At 51.1% G+C, this 18,315-nt stretch overlaps 1 protein-coding gene across 1 annotated transcript in view; it reads left to right on the top strand.

Annotated features, from left to right (window-relative positions):
• The window catches only part of LOC140205332 (GTPase HRas), a 37,584-nt gene extending 21,905 nt beyond the window's left edge, over positions 1-15,679 (top strand). The window contains exons 2-6 of the mRNA XM_072272917.1: positions 3,643-3,772; positions 6,587-6,765; positions 8,086-8,245; positions 11,711-11,835; positions 14,745-15,679. Of these exons, the coding sequence (XP_072129018.1) occupies positions 3,662-3,772; positions 6,587-6,765; positions 8,086-8,245; positions 11,711-11,830 (570 nt within the window). The 5' untranslated portion in view covers positions 3,643-3,661 and the 3' untranslated portion in view covers positions 11,831-11,835; positions 14,745-15,679. The remainder of the gene's footprint in view (positions 1-3,642; positions 3,773-6,586; positions 6,766-8,085; positions 8,246-11,710; positions 11,836-14,744) is intronic.
• Positions 15,680-18,315: the final 2,636 nt, after the last annotated feature.

Raw genomic sequence — 18,315 nt, 5'->3', positions numbered from 1 at the left:
TCATCACACATGTGAGTGATAATAAATCTGTTGAATTGTGAAATTTGTGGTTTGGGAGTTCAGGGCCAGATGGCACAGCCTCAGAACGGAGCTCTCTCAGTGTCCACTTAGAAAGGAGATGAGAAATTTCTTCAGCTGGGTGCGGTGAATCTGTAGAATTCATTGTCCAGATTGCTAAGCAGGCCAGATGATTTAAAGCAGAGCGTAGTAGGTTCTTGACTCGTAAGGATGTCAAAAGTTATGGGGGTGAAGGTGGAAGAATAAGGTTGAGAAGGATAATAAATCGGCCATGATGGAATGGTAGAGTAGATTTGATGGGCCAAATAGCTTTATTCTGCTCTTATGTCATTTGCTTTGAAAGCTAGAGGTGAGGGGTGGGGCTGGGAGGTGATGGGTGGATCCGGGTGAGGAGGGATGATAGACGAGGGTATGGGGAGTGAGAGTAGTCACCGAGGCTGGGAGGTGATGGGTGGATCCGGGTGAGGAGGAATGATAGACAGACGAGGGTATGGTGAGTGAGGGTAGTCACCGAGGCTGGGAGATGATGGGTGGATCCGGGTGAGGAGGGATGATAGACAGACGAGGGTATGGGGAGTGAGAGTAGTCATCGAGGCTGGGAGGTGATGGGTGGATCCGGGTGAGGAGGGATGATAGACGAGGGTATGGGGAGTGAGGGTAGTCACCGAGGCTGGGAGGTGATCCGGGTGAGGAGGGATGATAGACAGACGAGGGTATGGGGAGTGAGGGTAGTCACCGAGGCTGGGAGGTGATGGGTGGATCTGGGTGAGGAGGGATGATAGACAGACGAGGGTATGGGGAGTGAGAGTAGTCACCGAGGCTGGGAGGTGATGGGTGGATCCGGGTGAGGAGGGATGATAGAGGAGGGTATGGAGAGTGAGGGTAGTCACCGAGGCTGGGAGGTGATGGGTGGATCTGAGTGAGGAGGGATGATAGACAGACGAGGGTATGGTGAGTGAGGGTAGTCACCAAGGCTGGGAGATGATGGGTGGATCCGGGTGAGGAGGGATGATAGACAGACGAGGGTATGGGGAGTGAGAGTAGTCACCGAGGCTGGGAGGTGATGGGTGGATCCGGGTGAGGAGGGATGATAGACGAGGGTATGGGGAGTGAGGGTAGTCACCGAGGCTGGGAGGTGATCCGGGTGAGGAGGGATGATAGACAGACGAGGGTATGGGGAGTGAGGGTAGTCACCGAGGCTGGGAGGTGATGGGTGGATCTGGGTGAGGAGGGATGATAGACAGACGAGGGTATGGGGAGTGAGAGTAGTCACCGAGGCTGGGAGGTGATGGGTGGATCTGGGTGAGGAGGGATGATAGACGAGGGTATGGGGAGTGAGAGTAGTCACCGAGGCTGGGAGGTGATGGGTGGATCCGGGTGAGGAGGGTTGATAGACAGACGAGGGTATGGTGAGTGAGGGTAGTCACCGAGGCTGGGAGGTGATGGGTGGATCCGGGTGAGGAGGGATGATAGACGAGGGTATGGGGAGTGAGAGTAGTCACCGAGGCTGGGAGGTGATGGGTGGATCCGGGTGAGGAGGGATGATAGACAGACGAGGGTATGGTGAGTGAGGGTAGTCACCGAGGCTGGGAGGTGATGGGTGGATCCGGGTGAGGAGGGATGATAGACGAGGGTATGGGGAGTGAGAGTAGTCACCGAGGCTGGAAGGTGATGGGTGGATCCGGGTGAGGAGGGATGATAGACGAGGGTATGGGGAGTGAGGGTAGTCACCGAGGCTGGGAAGTGATGGGTGGATCTGGGTGAGGAGGGATGATAGACGAGGGTATGGGGAGTGAGAGTAGTCACCGAGGCTGGGAGGTGATGGGTGGATCCGGGTGACAGAGATACAAATGGTGGGATCTGATAGAGTAGAGGGAAGCAGTGGGGGGAGAGGACCATGGGATGGGTATGTGAGTGGGTAGAGTGATGGAGGGTTGGTAAGATACAGGGGCAATCAGAAAGGGAATGGGAGGGAGGGGAGAATCTGTCAGCCAGGAGTGACCTGACTACCCTGGAGTTCTCAGAGGCAGGACAAGCCCTGGGGAGGGGCTGTGAAGAGTGGCACGGTTCTTAACCTATCGCTGTGTCCCTCCAGGGCATTGATTGGGGGGGAGTGTGAAGGGTATTGATTGGGGGGAGTGTGAAGGGTATTGATTGGGGAAGTGTGAAGGTATTGATTGGGGGGAGTGTGAAGGGTATTGACTGGGGGGAGTGTGAAGGGTATTGATGGGAATGTGAAGGGTATTGATTGGGGGGAGTGTGAAGGGTATTGATTGGGGAGTGTGAAGGGTATTGATTGGGGGGAGTGTGAAGGGCATTGAGTGGGGAGTGTGAAGGGTATTGATGGGAATGTGAAGGGTATTGATTGGGGGTGTGAAGGGTATTGATGGGAATGTGAAGGGTATTGATGGGAATGTGAAGGGTATTGATTGGGGGTGTGAAGGGTGTTGATGGGGGGAATGTGAAGGGTATTGATTGGGGGGTGTGAAGGGTATTGATTGGGGGGAGTGTGAAGGGCATTGAGTGGGGAGTGTGAAGGGTATTGATGGGAATGTGAAGGGTATTGATTGGGGGTGTGAAGGGTATTGATGGGAATGTGAAGGGTATTGATGGGAATGTGAAGGGTATTGATTGGGGGAGTGTGAAGGGTATTGATTGGGGGGAGTGTGAAGAGCATTGATGGGAATGTGAAGGGTATTGATAGGGGGAGTGTGAAGGGTATTGATAGGGGGAGTGTGAAGGGTATTGATAGGGGGAGTGTGAAGGGTATTGATGGGGGGAGTGTGAAGAGCATTGATGGGAATGTGAAGGGTATTGATAGGGGGAGTGTGAAGGGTATTGATGGGGGAGTGTGAAGGGTATTGATTGGGGAGTGTGAAGGGTATTGATTGGGGGAGTGTGAAGGGCATTGAGTGGGGAGTGTGAAGGGTATTGATGGGAATGTGAAGGGTATTGATTGGGGGGTGTGAAGGGTATTGATGGGAATGTGAAGGGTATTGATGGGAATGTGAAGGGTATTGATTGGGGGGTGTGAAGGGCATTGATTGGGGGGAGTGTGAAGGGTATTGATTGGGGGAGTGTGAAGGGTATTGATGGGAATGTGAAGGGTATTGATTGGGGGGTGTGAAGGGTGTTGATGGGGGGAATGTGAAGGGTATTGATTGGGGGGTGTGAAGGGTGTTGATGGGGGGAATGTGAAGGGTATTGATAGGGGGAGTGTGAAGGGTATTGATTGGGGGAGTGTGAAGGGTATTGATTGGGGGGAGTGTGAAGAGCATTGATGGGAATGTGAAGGGTATTGATAGGGGGAGTGTGAAGGGTATTGATAGGGGGAGTGTGAAGGGTGTTGATAGGGGGAGTGTGAAGGGTATTGATGGGAGTGTGAAGGGTATTGAGGGGGTGTGAAGAGTATTGATTGAGGAGTGTGAAGAGTATTGATTGGGGGAGTGTGAAGGGTGTTGATGGGGGGAATGTGAAGGGTATTGATGGGAATGTGAAGGGTATTGATTGGGGGGTGTGAAGGGTATTGATTGGGGGTGTGAAGGGCATTGATTGGGTGTAAAGGGCATTGAAGGAGGGTGTGAAGAGTGGTTCGGCCCTTAACCTATCGTTCTGGCCCTCCAGGTGACGGCTGACTGGGACGATGACGGAGTACAAACTGGTGGTGGTTGGAGCAGGTGGCGTTGGCAAGAGTGCCCTGACCATCCAACTCATCCAGAACCATTTTGTGGATGAGTATGACCCCACGATTGAGGTGGGTCTTTGTGGGGCCTTTTAACCTATTCTAAGATCAATCTAACATTCCCCTCCTACATAGCCCTGCATTATTTCTAACATCCACTTGCCTGTCTGAGTTTGAAATAGTTGTGATGTGCCTGCCGTTACCACCTGCTCTGGCATTGCGTTCCATGCACCCACCACCTTCTGTGTTTAAGAACAAAAATGCCCTCAGTACCTCCTTTGAGGCCCCTTTTCGCCTTAAATACACGCACTCTTGTGTAGGCCTTTCCAACCCTCGAGATAAGATCATCGTTTTCTGCTCCATCTGTGCCTCTCATAATCTTAAAAACCTCTGTCAGATCTCCCCTCAGCCCCTGGTGCTTCAGAGCAAACAACCAAGTTTCTCCAAACTTTTCCTATAGTTCCTGCACTCTAATTCAGGCAGCATATTGGTGAACCTCTTCTGCGCCCTTTCTAAAGTCCCCACATTCTTTGTATTGATAACCTGTTCACCCCATGACCTTTTCATTAGAACTGGAAAGCTTTACATATTAAATGTGTGGGAAGGTGCGGAAAATAATCACCATGGATGGACCTGAGCCCAGCTGCAAGAGGAGGGTTGAGCATAGGGCTAGCAACCCCGTCCCTTTAAAATCCAAGCTCTGCAGAATGTCAACAGGAGCTCCAAAGACCCAGTTACAGGGAGAGGAAGGATCTTCACTTGGAAGACTTATGAAGTCATGTATGTGGTGAAAGTCGAAGTCTTGCAAGCCAAGCTGCTGAAGGACGAGGATTGGGCATGGGGCTAGCAACCCCATTCTGTTAAAATCCCAGCACTACAGAATGTCTACAGAAGCTCCAAAGACCTAGTTATTGGGAGAGGAAGGATCTTCACCGAGAAGACATATAATCTTGTGTGGCTAAAGCGGAGGCCACAGGTCCAACCTCCTACTGAGCCAGGACAGGAGACTCTAGTGAACTGCTGTCGGCAGCCGATGCCCCTGTAGGGCTTACGGGCTTAAGAAAGGCAGAAAAGGATTGGGATGGAGAAGATGGGACAGTACAACACAGGAACGGGCCCTGAATTGGTAATCAAATAGCTAATCTCTGGAGAGAAGAAGGAAAATCCTGCCCCTGCGGTCAGGGAGACATACACGAATACTGGTAGTACCTGCTAGGGCATGAACCTGGCTTATCCAAGTAACTCCATTTATCTGTGAATGCACATTGGGCACATCAAGTTACATCTTCTTAATTTGTAAACAGTTTCTCTACTGCTCTGAGTTTGTTGTTATTCCAGGAAATAAAAAAAGGCTGAAAACAATGGAGCAGAAATAGGCCATTCGGCCCATTGGGTCTGCTCCACCATTCCATCACAGCTGATTTATTATCACTCATTCTCCTGCCTTTTCCCTGTGACCTTTGATATCCTGATTAATCAAGAACTTAGCAACTCTGCTTTAAATTGCCCAGTGACTTGGCCTCTACAGCCGTCTGTGGCAACGAATTCCACAGATTCACCACCCTCTGGCTAAAGAAATTCTTCCTCACCTCTGTTCTAAATGGATGTCCCTCTATTCTGGGGCTGTGCCCTCTGGTTCTAGACTCCCCCACCATGAGGAGAAGAATCCTCTCCACATCCTTGCTTTCTAGGCCTTTGAGTGTTTGAAAGGTTTCAATGAGGTCCCCTCCCCACCCAATTCTTCTCAACTCCGGTAAGTACAGGACCAGAACTATCAAATGTTCCTCTTACATTAACCCTTTCATTCCTGGAATCATCCTTGTGAATCTCCTCTGAACCCTCTGCAATGCCAGCTCATCCTTTCTTAGATAAGGAACCCAGAACTGCCCACAAAACTCCCAAGTACGGTCTGACCGATGTTTCATAAAACCTCAGCATTACATCCTTGCTCTTATATGAACTGGTGAAATGGTGTAATTAGTTATGACGGCTAGGCTCTGCCCTTGGATTGGGGTGGTGCAGGTGACATGGGCCGTCCGGACAGTGACAGTGACCCTTCCCCTGCCCCCCCCCACAGGACATGGGCCGGGGTGATGTCCGTACAGTGATAGTGACCCTTCTCCCCCCTCCCCCACAGGACATGGGCCAGGGTGATGTCCGTACAGTGATAGTGACCCTTCACCCCCCCCCCCCCCACAGGACATGGGCCGGGGTGATGTCCGGAGAGTGACAGTGACCCTTCCTCTGCCCCCCCCCCTCCCCCCACAGGACATGGGCCGGGGTGATGTCCGGACAGTGACCCTTCCCCCGCCCCCCCCTCCCCCCACAGGACATGGGCCGGGGTGATGTCCGTACAGTGATAGTGACCCTTCCCCCCCCCCCCCACAGGACATGGGCCAGGGTGATGTCCGGACAGTGACACTGACCCTTCCCCCGCCCCCCCCTCCCCCCCACAGGACATGGGCTGGGGTGATGTCCGTACAGTGATAGTGACCCTTCCCCCCCCCCCCCCACAGGACATGGGCCAGGGTGATGTCCGGACAGTGACACTGACCCTTCCCCCGCCCCCCCCCTCCCCCCACAGGATATGGGCTGTGGTGATGTCCGTACAGTGATAGTGACCCTCCCCCCCCCCACCCACAGGACATGGGCTGTGGTGATGTCCGTACAGTGATAGTGACCCTCCCCCCCCCCCCCCCACAGGACATGGGCCAGGGTGATGTCCGTACAGTGATAGTGACCCTCCCCCCCCCCCCACAGGACATGGGCCAGGGTGATGTCTGTACAGTGATAGTGACCCTTCCCCCCCCCCCCCACAGGACATGGGCCAGGGTGATGTCCGTACAGTGATAATGACCCTTTTCTTCCCCCCCCCGCCCCCCACAGGATTCCTACAGGAAACAGGTTGTCATTGATGGAGAGACGTGTTTGCTGGACATTCTGGACACTGCTGGCCAAGAAGAGTACAGTGCTATGCGAGACCAGTACATGCGGACTGGAGAAGGCTTCCTCTGCGTCTTTGCCATCAATAACACCAAGTCGTTTGAGGACATTCACCAATACAGGTGAGTGCTCCATTGGTTGGAGATAAAGCACGAAACCGGCCCTTCCAGCCCAACGAGCCACACCGCCCAGCAACCACCTGGTTAACCCTAGCCTAATCACGGCGCAGTGTACAATGACCAATTAACCTACTGACTGGTGACCGGTAACCTACCGACCGGTACGTCTGTAATGTGAGAGGAAACCAGAGCTCCTGGAGGAAACCCACGTACATGTGGGAAGTAAAGTACAAACGTCTTACAGAGGACACTGGAATTGAACTCTATTCTGCCCCAAGCTGTAGTAGTTTTGTGCTAACTGCTGTGCCCCCATTGTTGCCTCTAAAGTCCCTCCCCAAAGTTGAGTTTGTTATTGCCTGCACAAGTTGGTGTCTGCACAGGTGCAATGAAAACCTTACTTGCAGCAGCATCACAGACACAGAGCGTCAGATGAGCTGCATTCTCAAAAAAACTGAAATTAAACATAAATTACACACAAATTTTTACTGGAAAGAATGCATCTTCAAGACGGTTGGTCTGGCCCTGTAGCTAATAAAATAGGCACAGAATGTATATTAGTGGTCTTCTGTTGCTGTAGCCCAACCACTTCAAAGTTAGGTATTTTGTTCCTTCAGAGATGCTCTTCTGCACACCACTTGTAGCACGTGGTTATCTGAGTTACTGTTACCTTCCTGTCAGCTTGAACTAGTCTGGCCATTCTCCTCTGACCTCTCTCATTAACAAGACGTTTTCAGCCACAGAACTGCTGCACACTAGATGGTTTTTGGTTTTTGCACCATTCTCTGTAAACTCTAGAGACTACTGTGCATGAAAATCCCAGATCTGTAGTTTCTGAGGTACTCAAATCACCCCATCTGGCACCAACAATCGTTCAAAGTATTTTTGTTATCTAAGTATGTATTCATTATACAACCTTGAGATTCCATGGTCAAAGTCACTCAGATCACATTTCTTCCCCATTCTGATGTTTGGTCTGAACAACAACTGAACCTCTTGACCATGTCTGCATGCTTTTCTGCAATGAGTTGTTGCTTCATGATTGGTTGATGAGCTATTTGTATTAATAAGTGGGTGTACCTATTAGACTGGCCACTCAGTGTTTCCTAGAAGAGTATATAAAGGAATGTAGGAGATTTTATTTCGCAGATTTCATTAATTTTGAAATGAGTGCTGTGCAGGGAGGGAGGGAGGAAGTGCAACTCTTTGGAGAGCCCTGTTAAAGGCCAGCACAGGCTCAGCAGGCCGAGGGGATTCGCGGTTTCCGTGGTAACAGTGGGCGCTACACCTGACATCAGGTGTCCCTCTCTCCCCCTGGCCCGGCAGAGAGCAGATCAAGCGGGTAAAGGATTCTGACGATGTTCCTATGGTCCTGGTGGGCAACAAGTGTGACCTCCCATCCCGGACGGTAGAGACGCGGCAGGCGCAGGACCTGGCCCGGAGCTATGGAATCCCGTATATCGAGACCTCAGCCAAGACCAGACAGGTAGGAGTCAGCTGATTCAGACTTATTTATCATGTGTACTTCAAAAAATAGAGTGAAATATATTTGCGATAACAACTTACACAGTGGGGGAAGCCGCAAGCGTCACCTCAGATTCCGACACCCTCGTGGCGTTTTCAATAGAACAACGCAGGCGGCTGTGAAGGTCAAGTCATTGGGTGTATCGAAAGGCTCTCGATTAGTCAGAGCGTCAAAGATTACAGGGAGAAGGCAGGAGAATGGGGTTGATAGTAGCTTACGTTAGCGAGATGCTATTAAAGCTCGAGACATTGGGGTTTGGAGGTCAAACCTGGCATCTACCATTAGCAATTTTGTACGTACATTTCTGTGTGAGTTTCCTCCGGGTGCTCGGGTTTCCTCCCACAGTCCAGATGCACCGGTGAGTAGGTTAATTGGTGATTGTAAATTGTCCTGTGATTAGGCTCGGGTTAAATGGCTGGGGTGCTGGGTGGTGTGGCTTGAAGGGCCGGAAGGGCCTGTTCCACATAAATAAATAAATGACGGCTCCTTCCCTTCCTCTCAACCACAGACACCAACTTTCAGCGAGCCACAAGACTAAGGAGCAGAGTTAGGCTATTCAGCCCATTGTGTCTGCTCTGCCATTTCATCATGGCTGGTTTATTATCCCTCTCAACTCCATTCTCCCTGTAACCTTTCTCCCTGACCAATCCAGAACCCATCAACCTCCGCTTTAAATATACTCAATGACTTGGCCTCCTGTTACAGTGAGTTCAACAAGTTCATCGTTCTCTGGTAAAGAAATTGCGCCTCATCTCTGTTCTAAGTAGACTTTCCGCAATTCTGAGTCTGTGCTCTCACTGTGGGAAACATCCTCTCCACACCCACTCTATTGAGGCTTTTCAATATTCAATAGGTTTCAATGAGATCCCCCTTCATTCTTCTAAACCCAATCAATTACAGCCCCAGAGCCACCAAGTGCTCTTCGTACATTAATCCTTTCATTTTCAGAATCATTCTCTTGAACTTCCTGTAAGCCAGGGGTTCCAACCTGAGGTCCACAGACTCCTCAGTTAATGGTAGGGGTGCATGGCATAAAAATAGTTAGGAACCTCTGTTCTAAACCCTCTCCAGTAAGGGGCCCAAAACTGCTCATAATAGTTACGCCCTTTGGCTCATCTCATCCCTGCTAACCAAGATGCCAACCTGAGTTGCTCTCACTTCCCTGTGTTTGGCCCATATTCCTCTAAACCTTTCTTATCCACGTACCCGTCCAGGTGTCTTATAAACCTTGTACCTGCCTCAACCATTTCCTTTGGCAGCTCACTCAATCACCCTCTATATGGAAAAAGTCCCTTTTAAATCTTTTCCCTCCTCACCCAAATCTATACCCCCTCATTTTGGACTCCTCTACACTAGGGAAAATACTGCTACGATCAATCTTATCTTTGTCTCTCAGAATTTTAGACACACCTATCTGGCCGTCCCTCACTCTTGTACATTCTAAAGACCAGAGGCCTAGCTAGGCCAGGCCAGCCTCTCCCAATAATTCAGGCCTCTGGTCTTAGCCACAGTCACAAATCAAATGGATGAGGAAGGCAGTGAACCAAATTATTATTTACTTAACAGTCCTGTACTTTCCTGGTGCCTGTTACTGATGATACCTTTTCATTACAGACTGGCAGGCCACTCTCTGTCTCCAGAAACTGCCCCTTTAAACCTTTCCCCTCTCACCTTTAACCTGTGCCTCACACAAAATGCTGGAGGAGCTCAGCAGGTCAGGCAGCATCTGTGGAGATGAGTAAACTGTTGATGCTTTGGGCCGAGACCCTACAAGTTTCACAACATATTCAACAAATTTCATGACATATGCCAGTGATGTGAATTCTGAATCTGATCAGGAGTGGAGAGGAAGGGGGAAGATGCCAGAGCAGGAGGTGGGGTAGGGGAAGGAAGGCAAGCTAGCAGGTGATAGGTGAGACCGGAGGGGTGGGAGGGGTAAGCAACACACAAAATGCTGGAGAAACTCTGCAGGTCAGACAGCATCTATGGAAAAGAGTACCCTTGACATTTCAGGTCGAATCACCTCATCAGGACTGATTTTAAAAAGTCTATTTTGTATATTTTCTACAAGGTGACCGGTTTCCATTACTCCTAGGAAAACAGCCCTCCACTTATCTGAAACACAGGAGAATCTGCAGATGAGCTTTGACTTCAGCCCCTCTCCCACTTTCCCCCTCACCTGGTCTCGTGTCCTACCTGCCAGCCTTGTAATAGACTTCCAAACTCCTCTCATCCTTGTACCTATCAAAATTCCTCTTAAATGTTGAAATTGAACCCGTATCCACCACTTCCACACACTCATCACCCTCTGAGTGAAGAAATTCCCCCTCATGTTCCCTTTAAATATTTCACCTTTCACCCTCAACCCATAATCTCCAGTTCTAGGCTTACCTAACCTGTATAGAAAAAACCTGCATACATTTCCGCTGCCTATACCCGCATAATGTGTACAATTCCTTCCCATGGATGCTCCCTAACTTGCTGAGTTCCTCCAGCATTTTGTGTGTTTCCCAATTCATCTGGTCCCTCCTTATGACTCCACCCTCTAGTCCTGAGAACATCCTGAATCTTTCTTTCACCCCCTCCACTTTCCTTACTCTCTTAATTGTTGAAAGTAAATCTGCGTCCATCACTTCCACCGGCAGCTCATTCTGCATAGCCTTTCCTGTAACGGGGTGACGAGAACTTCAATATGTTGGGTCCAGAGATGTTGACACCCCGGCAAATGAAACCGCTCACGCTCTCCACTGCTGGTCCCTTGATGAGTGTGATCCTTCGACTTCCCTTTCCCAAAGTCAATAATCAGTTTCTTTGCCGATGAGTGCAAAGTTGTTGTTTCAACCCCACTTAACCAGCCACTTACAGGGAACCATGTGCTTGTAGCTCTCTAGCTGTCTCTGCTCTGTACCACGGCCTGTCATCTACTGTACATCCAACCCTAGTTTAACTTCCTAAGAGGCGTCACTTTGTACGTGAGGAACACACACAGTGCTGGAGGAACATGGCACGTCACAGCACAGTACAGGGTCTTCAGCCCACAACCATTTAACCTCCTCCAGGATCAATCTAACTCTTCCCTCCTACATAGCCCTCCATTTTTCTATCATCCATGTGCCCAAGTCCCTAATGTCTCTGCCTTTGCTTCTACCACCTCCCCCTGCAGTGTGTTCCACACACCCATCAGCCTCTGTGTAAATACAAAGCTTACCTCTGACATCTCCTCCCCCCACACACGTTCCTCAATGCCCCCTTGTATTAGTGATGTGAAGATGAGATGCTGCCTGACTTGGTGAGCTCCTGCAACATTTTGTGGGAGCTGCTGTGGATTTGCAGCATCTGCGGAATCTCTGTGTTCTCCAGCCCACTCTCCCAACTGGCCTGTGGTTTCTGCAGCTCGAGTTCTAACGGTCTGCACTCTGGTTTCAGGGCGTGGAGGATGCCTTCTACACCTTGGTCCGAGAGATCAGTCAGCACAAAGTGAGGAAATCGAATCCTCCCGATGAGAGTGGTCAGGACTGTAATAACTGTAAATGTGTGATATTGTGACTGGGGTAAGTATGGCCTGTCCCTCGCTGGGGGGTGGGGGGTGAAGGGTGGTCTGTTCTGAAGGTGTTCAGCTCTTCACTACCTACTGATTTCCCCTCCCCTCACTCAGCTGATGGTCCACAGCAGGCAGCTGTGGGTGGAAAATCTTAACCAGAGTTTCTAGAACATAGAATGCAAGTACTGACCCTTAACCATAATGTTGTGTTGACCTTTTAACTTACTCTATTTTACCATAAAATATTGGGGCAGTATTGGGCTGTTTGGCCCATCGAATCTGTTCCACCAATCCACCATGACTGATTTACTATCCCTTTGAACCCCATTCGCCGGCTTTCTCCCCGTAACCTTTGATGCCCTGACTAGCCAGGAGCCTATCAAACTCCACTTCAAATCTACCTCTCATTCTTCTAAACTCCAGTACAGGCCCATAGCCATTAAATGCTCCTCATACATAAACTCTTTCATCCCCAGAATCATTCTTATGAACCTCGTCTACTTGCTGTTCAGTCCCAGCATGTCTTTTCTTAGATAAGGGGCCCAAAACTCTGAATACTCCGAGTGCAGCCTGACCAATATTTTATGAAGCCTCTGCATTATATCCTGTCTTTATGTAATGTTAACATTGTATTTGCCTTCCTTACCACCAACTCAACCTGTGAGTTAACCTTTAAAGCATCTTTTGTTCTCCTGCGGGCCCAGTCCGGGGTCTGCTGCTCCGTGCCCGGCCTCCACCCTCAGGTTCTGGGATCTGGGATCTCTGCTGGCAGCCTGCCCTGCACTAACAGCAATCACCACGTGGTGGCGCTTCAGGCCCACTTCTGTCTGCAGAGCAATACGATCAATCAGCAGGGTGAGGCTCTTTAGCCCATCAAGTCCTCTGCCGTTTCTGCTGGGATCCTCTGCTCTGCCCTTCCCCCACAGCCCAGAGAAAAGTTTATTCTGTCTTTTTCATGAATTCCACCCCACTCTCACTGACGACTGTGGAAGGGGTGGTGATGTGTGACCACTTGGGGAAAAAGCAGTGTTATTTCGGAATAAGCCCTGAAAAGCAGTGACGAGGAGAGAGGGAGGTGTAGAAGAGAAGTGTCCAATCTTTGGTGGAGGACTACAGCAGTTTCTTCTCGGAGGAGGCCAGTTTTGCTGAGTCTGAGCTCGGGCAGTGGCTGGTGACTTGCCATAGCTGGGATAGATTTCACCAGCTCTTAACATTGGTAAACCCTCTCTCACCTGGAGTACTCTGCCTGGGACAACGGAGTGAAGAGTTTTGACTGAACTCTTGGGCTATCGCTTGGACGGAGGAATGTTGGGGCAGCCGGGCTACACACGGGGAGGGTCAGCACTGGAGCCTCATCACACAGAATCCCTGCCTGTCTGGAAGAGAGTCCTATCCTTTCTCTCTTCCCAGAACTGTTCTTCGAAAGACTGATGTGTTGTGACTGAGTTAATTCAGTGGTGTTTAATTTCTGACTGACTGGGGCTTTAACATGGCCGGCTGCAGCTCCAAAATTCTGTAGCAGGAGCCATAGCTTGTAGTGAAAGAGCCACCACCTTTCGCTGATAACTCTGTGAAGTGTGGGGCAGTGTGATATTGCTGCATCCCTGAGTGCTGAGTAAAAGTTAGCTCTCCTGGCTGTGTCTGTGGGTGAGGATGAGTGTTATCTCTGAGAGTCAGCAAGGGCGTAGAGAAGCCGTGAGGGAGGATGTGGTGCTGAGGGCCCAAGGTCACCAGACCTCCCCACATCGCAGATGCGGAAAGGAGGAGGTGCGCAGTGAATGAATCTGAAGTTAAGGAACTGGCTAAGGGGGAAGATTTACTTCCGCAAAAAATTGCATGCCTGGGCATACCTCCCCAGAGCTGGAGGGTAGTCTCATCACTCGGGCCTTCCATAGAAAGAGACTCGCTCTCTGTTGGAACCATGTCTGCATCATCCTTGAAAAGAAGGGCAGGGATTTGGAAGTAATTGGGAGCAAGCGACACCATTTCAGGAAGTTCCTGAAAGCCCTGTTATGGGGGCATAGGCTCAGGGTAAGGAGGCCTTTCCGCTGGCCAGAGCATTGGCAAGAAGATGCAGCACAATCAGGGAACGGAGATGTGCAGTGAGCTTCCTGCAGGAACCCTAGACCATTCGGGAGAGGAGTCCACTCGGCTCCTGGATTGGCGTGGGAGGGTCACATGATTCACCTCAACTCCAATTCAAGCAGGGTGGCGATGATGTTGGTCCAAAAGCTGGAGTTCTGGTCTCCTTACTTGCATGCAGGGAAGGATATACTGGCTTTGGAGGCGGTGCAGAGGAGGTTCACCAGGTTGATTCCAGAGATGAAGGGATTAGACTATGAGGAGAAATTGAGTCGCCTGGGACTGTATTCGCTGGAATTCAGAAGAATGAGAGGAGATCTTATAGAAACATATAACATTATGAAAGGGATAGATGAGACAGAGGCAGGAAAGTTGTTTCCACTGGTAGGTGAGACTAGAACTAGGGGACATAGCCTCAAGATTCAAGGGAGTAGATCTAGGACAGCGATGAGGAGAAACTGCTTTTCCCAGAGGGTGGTGAATCTGTGGAATTCTCTGCCAATGAAGTACTGGAGGCTACCTCAGTAAATATATTTAAGACAAGGTTGGATAGGTTTTTGCAAAGTAGGGGAATTGATGCTAAAAGATGCCAAAAAATTCTTCAGATACATGAAGTGTAAAAGAGAGGTGAGGGTGGGACCGCTGGAAAGAGATGCTGGAGCGGTAGTAACGGGGGACAATGAAATAGCGGACGAACTGAGTAAGTATTTTGCATTTGTGTTGACTGTGGAAGACGCTGGCAGAATGGTGGAAATTCCAGGTGTCAGGGGGCGTGAAGTGTGTGGAGTGGTAGGTGGTTCTACCTGTAACTGTCTTTTTTTCTGTGTTTGCTCACAGGTCTCAGCAGCAGTGCTCGGACCCCAGCTCGGCGCCAAGGGAGGGGCGGCAGCGGGGGTGGAAGTGATCGTGGGGGAGTTGTCCAAAGTGGGCACCGGTTTCCTGCCCCTGAGTACCCCCTCCAAGAGCGGGGCTCACCCCCACCTCCATGTCCATCGTCACACAGATTTACCCACCTGTGTTTTCCCCCCTTCAGTTATCCATCCCAATCCCACTGACCCCCCCCCCCACCCCACCCCCTGTACAGAGACACCGCACTGACCCCATGTGTCTGGCTGAGGTTTGGTCACTGGAATTGGGTGCTCCCCCACCCCCACCCCCAGGGTGATTGAACAGTGGTGTGGGTGCTAGCATGAGGTGGGGGGAGGGAGAGGTTGTGGGACTCTTGCTGACCCCCCCCCCCCCGGTTCTCTGGGGAGGGGCTGCCCACACATTGTTGCTTCCCCCTCCCATCCATTGCCAAATGGGGCCCTGGGAGGGGTTGGCCAATCTCCACTCCCACACCCACCTTACTCTTCAGTACTCATCACCCAATCCCTAGCTGAGGGGGGAGAGGAGGACATCGGGGGGGGGGGGGTGGGCAGTGGAGAGGGTCATTTGTGGAACCCCCAAACCGAGCGTCCCAGATGTGAATGTAGGGAGTACTGTCCCACATCTACCCTTGGCCGCTTCTCCCGATCTCAACAGGTCTGGTCCGCTGGTCTACCCCCGCACCCCAAATCGAGCATCCCAGACGTGAATGTAGGGGGTACTGTCCCACATCTACCCTTGGCCGCTTCTCCTGATCTCATCAGGTCTGGTCCGCTGGTCCACCCCCCACCCCAAACCCGAGCGGACAACCCCCCTCTCCCCTCTCCCCTCTCCCCTCTCCAACCTTCGCGTTATTTAACACGTTGTACATTTCCAAAGAGAAATAAAAATGATTTGAGAATGAAGGCTCCCTGAGCTTGTTTGTGTCCGTGGCCACCAGCCACTGTGCATGTCAACAGAGAACAGTACAGCACGGAACAGGCCCCTTCAGCCCACAATGTTGTGCTGAGCCAATATATTAGTAATAGAATGCCCAACTAAACTAACCTCTTCTGCCTACACAATGTCCATATCCATTTCCACACATCCTTGTGTCTATGTGAACGTCTCTTAAAAGTCTCTAATATATCTGCTTCTACCACCACCCCAGACAGCGCGTTCCAGACTCCCACCCTCTGCATTTTAAACATCTCCTTCGAATTTACCCCCCTCACTTTAAATGCTTGTCCTCTGGTATTAGACATTTCATCGCTGGGATAAAAGATACCGTCTGTCTCCTCTATCTATGCCTCATAATCTTATAAACCTCTATCAGATCTCCCCACCCCAGCCTTGGCCACTCCAGGTCTGGAGGTGACTGCCTGCCTCGGCAATTGGGGGGGGGGGTGGAGGAGAGAGGGGTACAGCAACAGTCAACAGATCGAGGGTGGGGGGAGAGAGGGGTACAGCAACAGTCAACGGATCGAGGGTGGGGGGAGAGAGGGGTACAGCAACAGTCAACGGATCAGGAACTTGGAACAGGCCATAGTCTGGTCTGTTTCAGGGGGCACAGGGGTGGATGTAGTTAGATCTGTGAATAGAAGGGACTTGAAGGGTTAAATGGCCAGTGGCTGATATCACAGGCCCTTTTCTGTGGGGATGTCTGGAATATCAGCCATCACAGGAGATGCTGAGTGGTGGGACAAAGAGATGGTCTCACTGCATTCTCCCCTCATCCTCCTCCTCCCCTCAATAGTGCCTCCAATTTCCGCACCCATTATACCTTGAGGACACTTGTTCCAGTCCTTCTCCCCTCACCATAAGATCATCATCATCATGGCTTGGCTTGGCTTCGCGAACGAAGATCTAGGAAGGGGACTGCCCACGTCTGCTGCAGGCTCGCTGGTGGCTGACGAGGCCAATACGGGACAGGCAGGTCTGGCCACAGCAGCTGCAGGAAATTCTGTTCTGGGTTTGGTGCTGCTGTGTCACGGTTCTTCCTCCTTCTCCTTTTGTCCTCAATGCCGGCCCTGCATGCGTTCTCTAAGGGGGAGACAGACTGGTGGATGGCGTGTCGCCAGGCCTCGTGATCGGAGGCTAGATTAGACCACTGGTGACAGGCACCAAGGGATTTCTTCAGAGAGTCCTTGTACCTCTTCGGTGCCCCTCTGTCATGGTGGCCAGTGGAGAGTTCGCCATACAGCACAATCTTGGGCAGGTGATGATCCTCCATCCTGGAGATGTGCCCTGCCCAGTGCAGCTGCGTCTTCAACAGCATGGCCTCGATGCTGGTGACCTCCGCCTGTTCGAGGACTTTGATATTGGTGACGAAGTCACTCCAGTGGATGTTGAGGATGGTGCGGAGGCAGTGCGGGTGGAAATGCTCAAGGAGTCGTAGGTAGTGACGGTAGGTGAGCCACGAGTCGGAGCCGTACAGGAGGGTGGTCAGTACCACGGCTCTGTACACGCTGATCTTTTTGCCTTTCTTCAGATGCTTGTTGTTGCAGACTCTGTTGTACAGCCTGCCAAATGTTGCCAGTCTGCTGTCAATCTCTTTGTCGATCTTGGCATCTGACGAGATGGTGCACCCCAGGTAGCTGAACTGGTGAACTGTCTTCAGCTCTACCTCACCGATGGTGACGCGGAGAGGGTGGTGATCTTCCTGAGGTGCGGGCTAATGGAGAACTTCTGTCTTCTTCAAGCTGACTTCCAGTCCGAAGAGCTCGGCAGCCTCTGCGAAGCAGGATGTTAAACGCTGCAGGGCTGTCTCTGTGTGGGCAACAAGGGCAGCATCGTCAGCGAAGAGTAGCTCTCAGAGGAGTTGCTCCAATGTCTTGGTGTGGGACTGTAGTCGCCTCAGGTTGAACAGGCTGCCATCGGTGCGGTATCGGATGTAGACACCGTCCTCGTCATCAAGGTTTTCTGTGGCCCTTTCGAGCATCATGCTGAAGAAGATGGTGAAGAGAGTCGGCGCGAGGACACAGCCTTGCTTTACTCCATTGCCTATTGGGAAGGGTTCTGAGAGGTCGTTGTTGTGTCTGACTTGGCCACTCTGATCTTCGTGTAGCTGGATGACCATGCTGAGGAACTTTGGGGGGCATCCCAGTCGTTCCATAATTTGCCACAGACCTTCCCTGCTCACAGTGTCGAACACTTTGATAAGGTCAACAAAGGACACATACAATCCCTTGTTCTGTTTCCTACATTTTTCTTGGAGCTGCCTGAGAACAAATACCATGTTGGTGGTGCTCCTGTTGGCTCTGAGGCCACACTGGCTTTGCGGGAGGTGTTCTTCTGCAATGATGGGCACCAATCTGTTCAGGAGTACTCTTGTGAGGATTTTCCCTGCGATAGAGAGCAGAGTTATCCCCCGGTAGTTGGAGCAGTCGGACTTTTCCCCCTTGTTCTTATACAGGACGATGATGACTGCATCACGGAGGTTCTGTGGTAGTTTACCTTATTCCCAGCAGCAGACAAAGAACTCATGGAGTTTGGTGTGTAACGCTGGGCCCCCATGCTTCCAAATCTCAGGTGGGATTCCATCAACTCCCGCTGCCTCGCT

The sequence above is a fragment of the Mobula birostris genome, chromosome 11, assembly GCF_030028105.1.
Source record: "Mobula birostris isolate sMobBir1 chromosome 11, sMobBir1.hap1, whole genome shotgun sequence".
Lineage (NCBI taxonomy): Eukaryota > Metazoa > Chordata > Chondrichthyes > Myliobatiformes > Myliobatidae > Mobula > Mobula birostris.
Note: the sequence above shows the minus strand (reverse complement) of the source record. Positions and strands in the feature narration are given on the sequence as shown.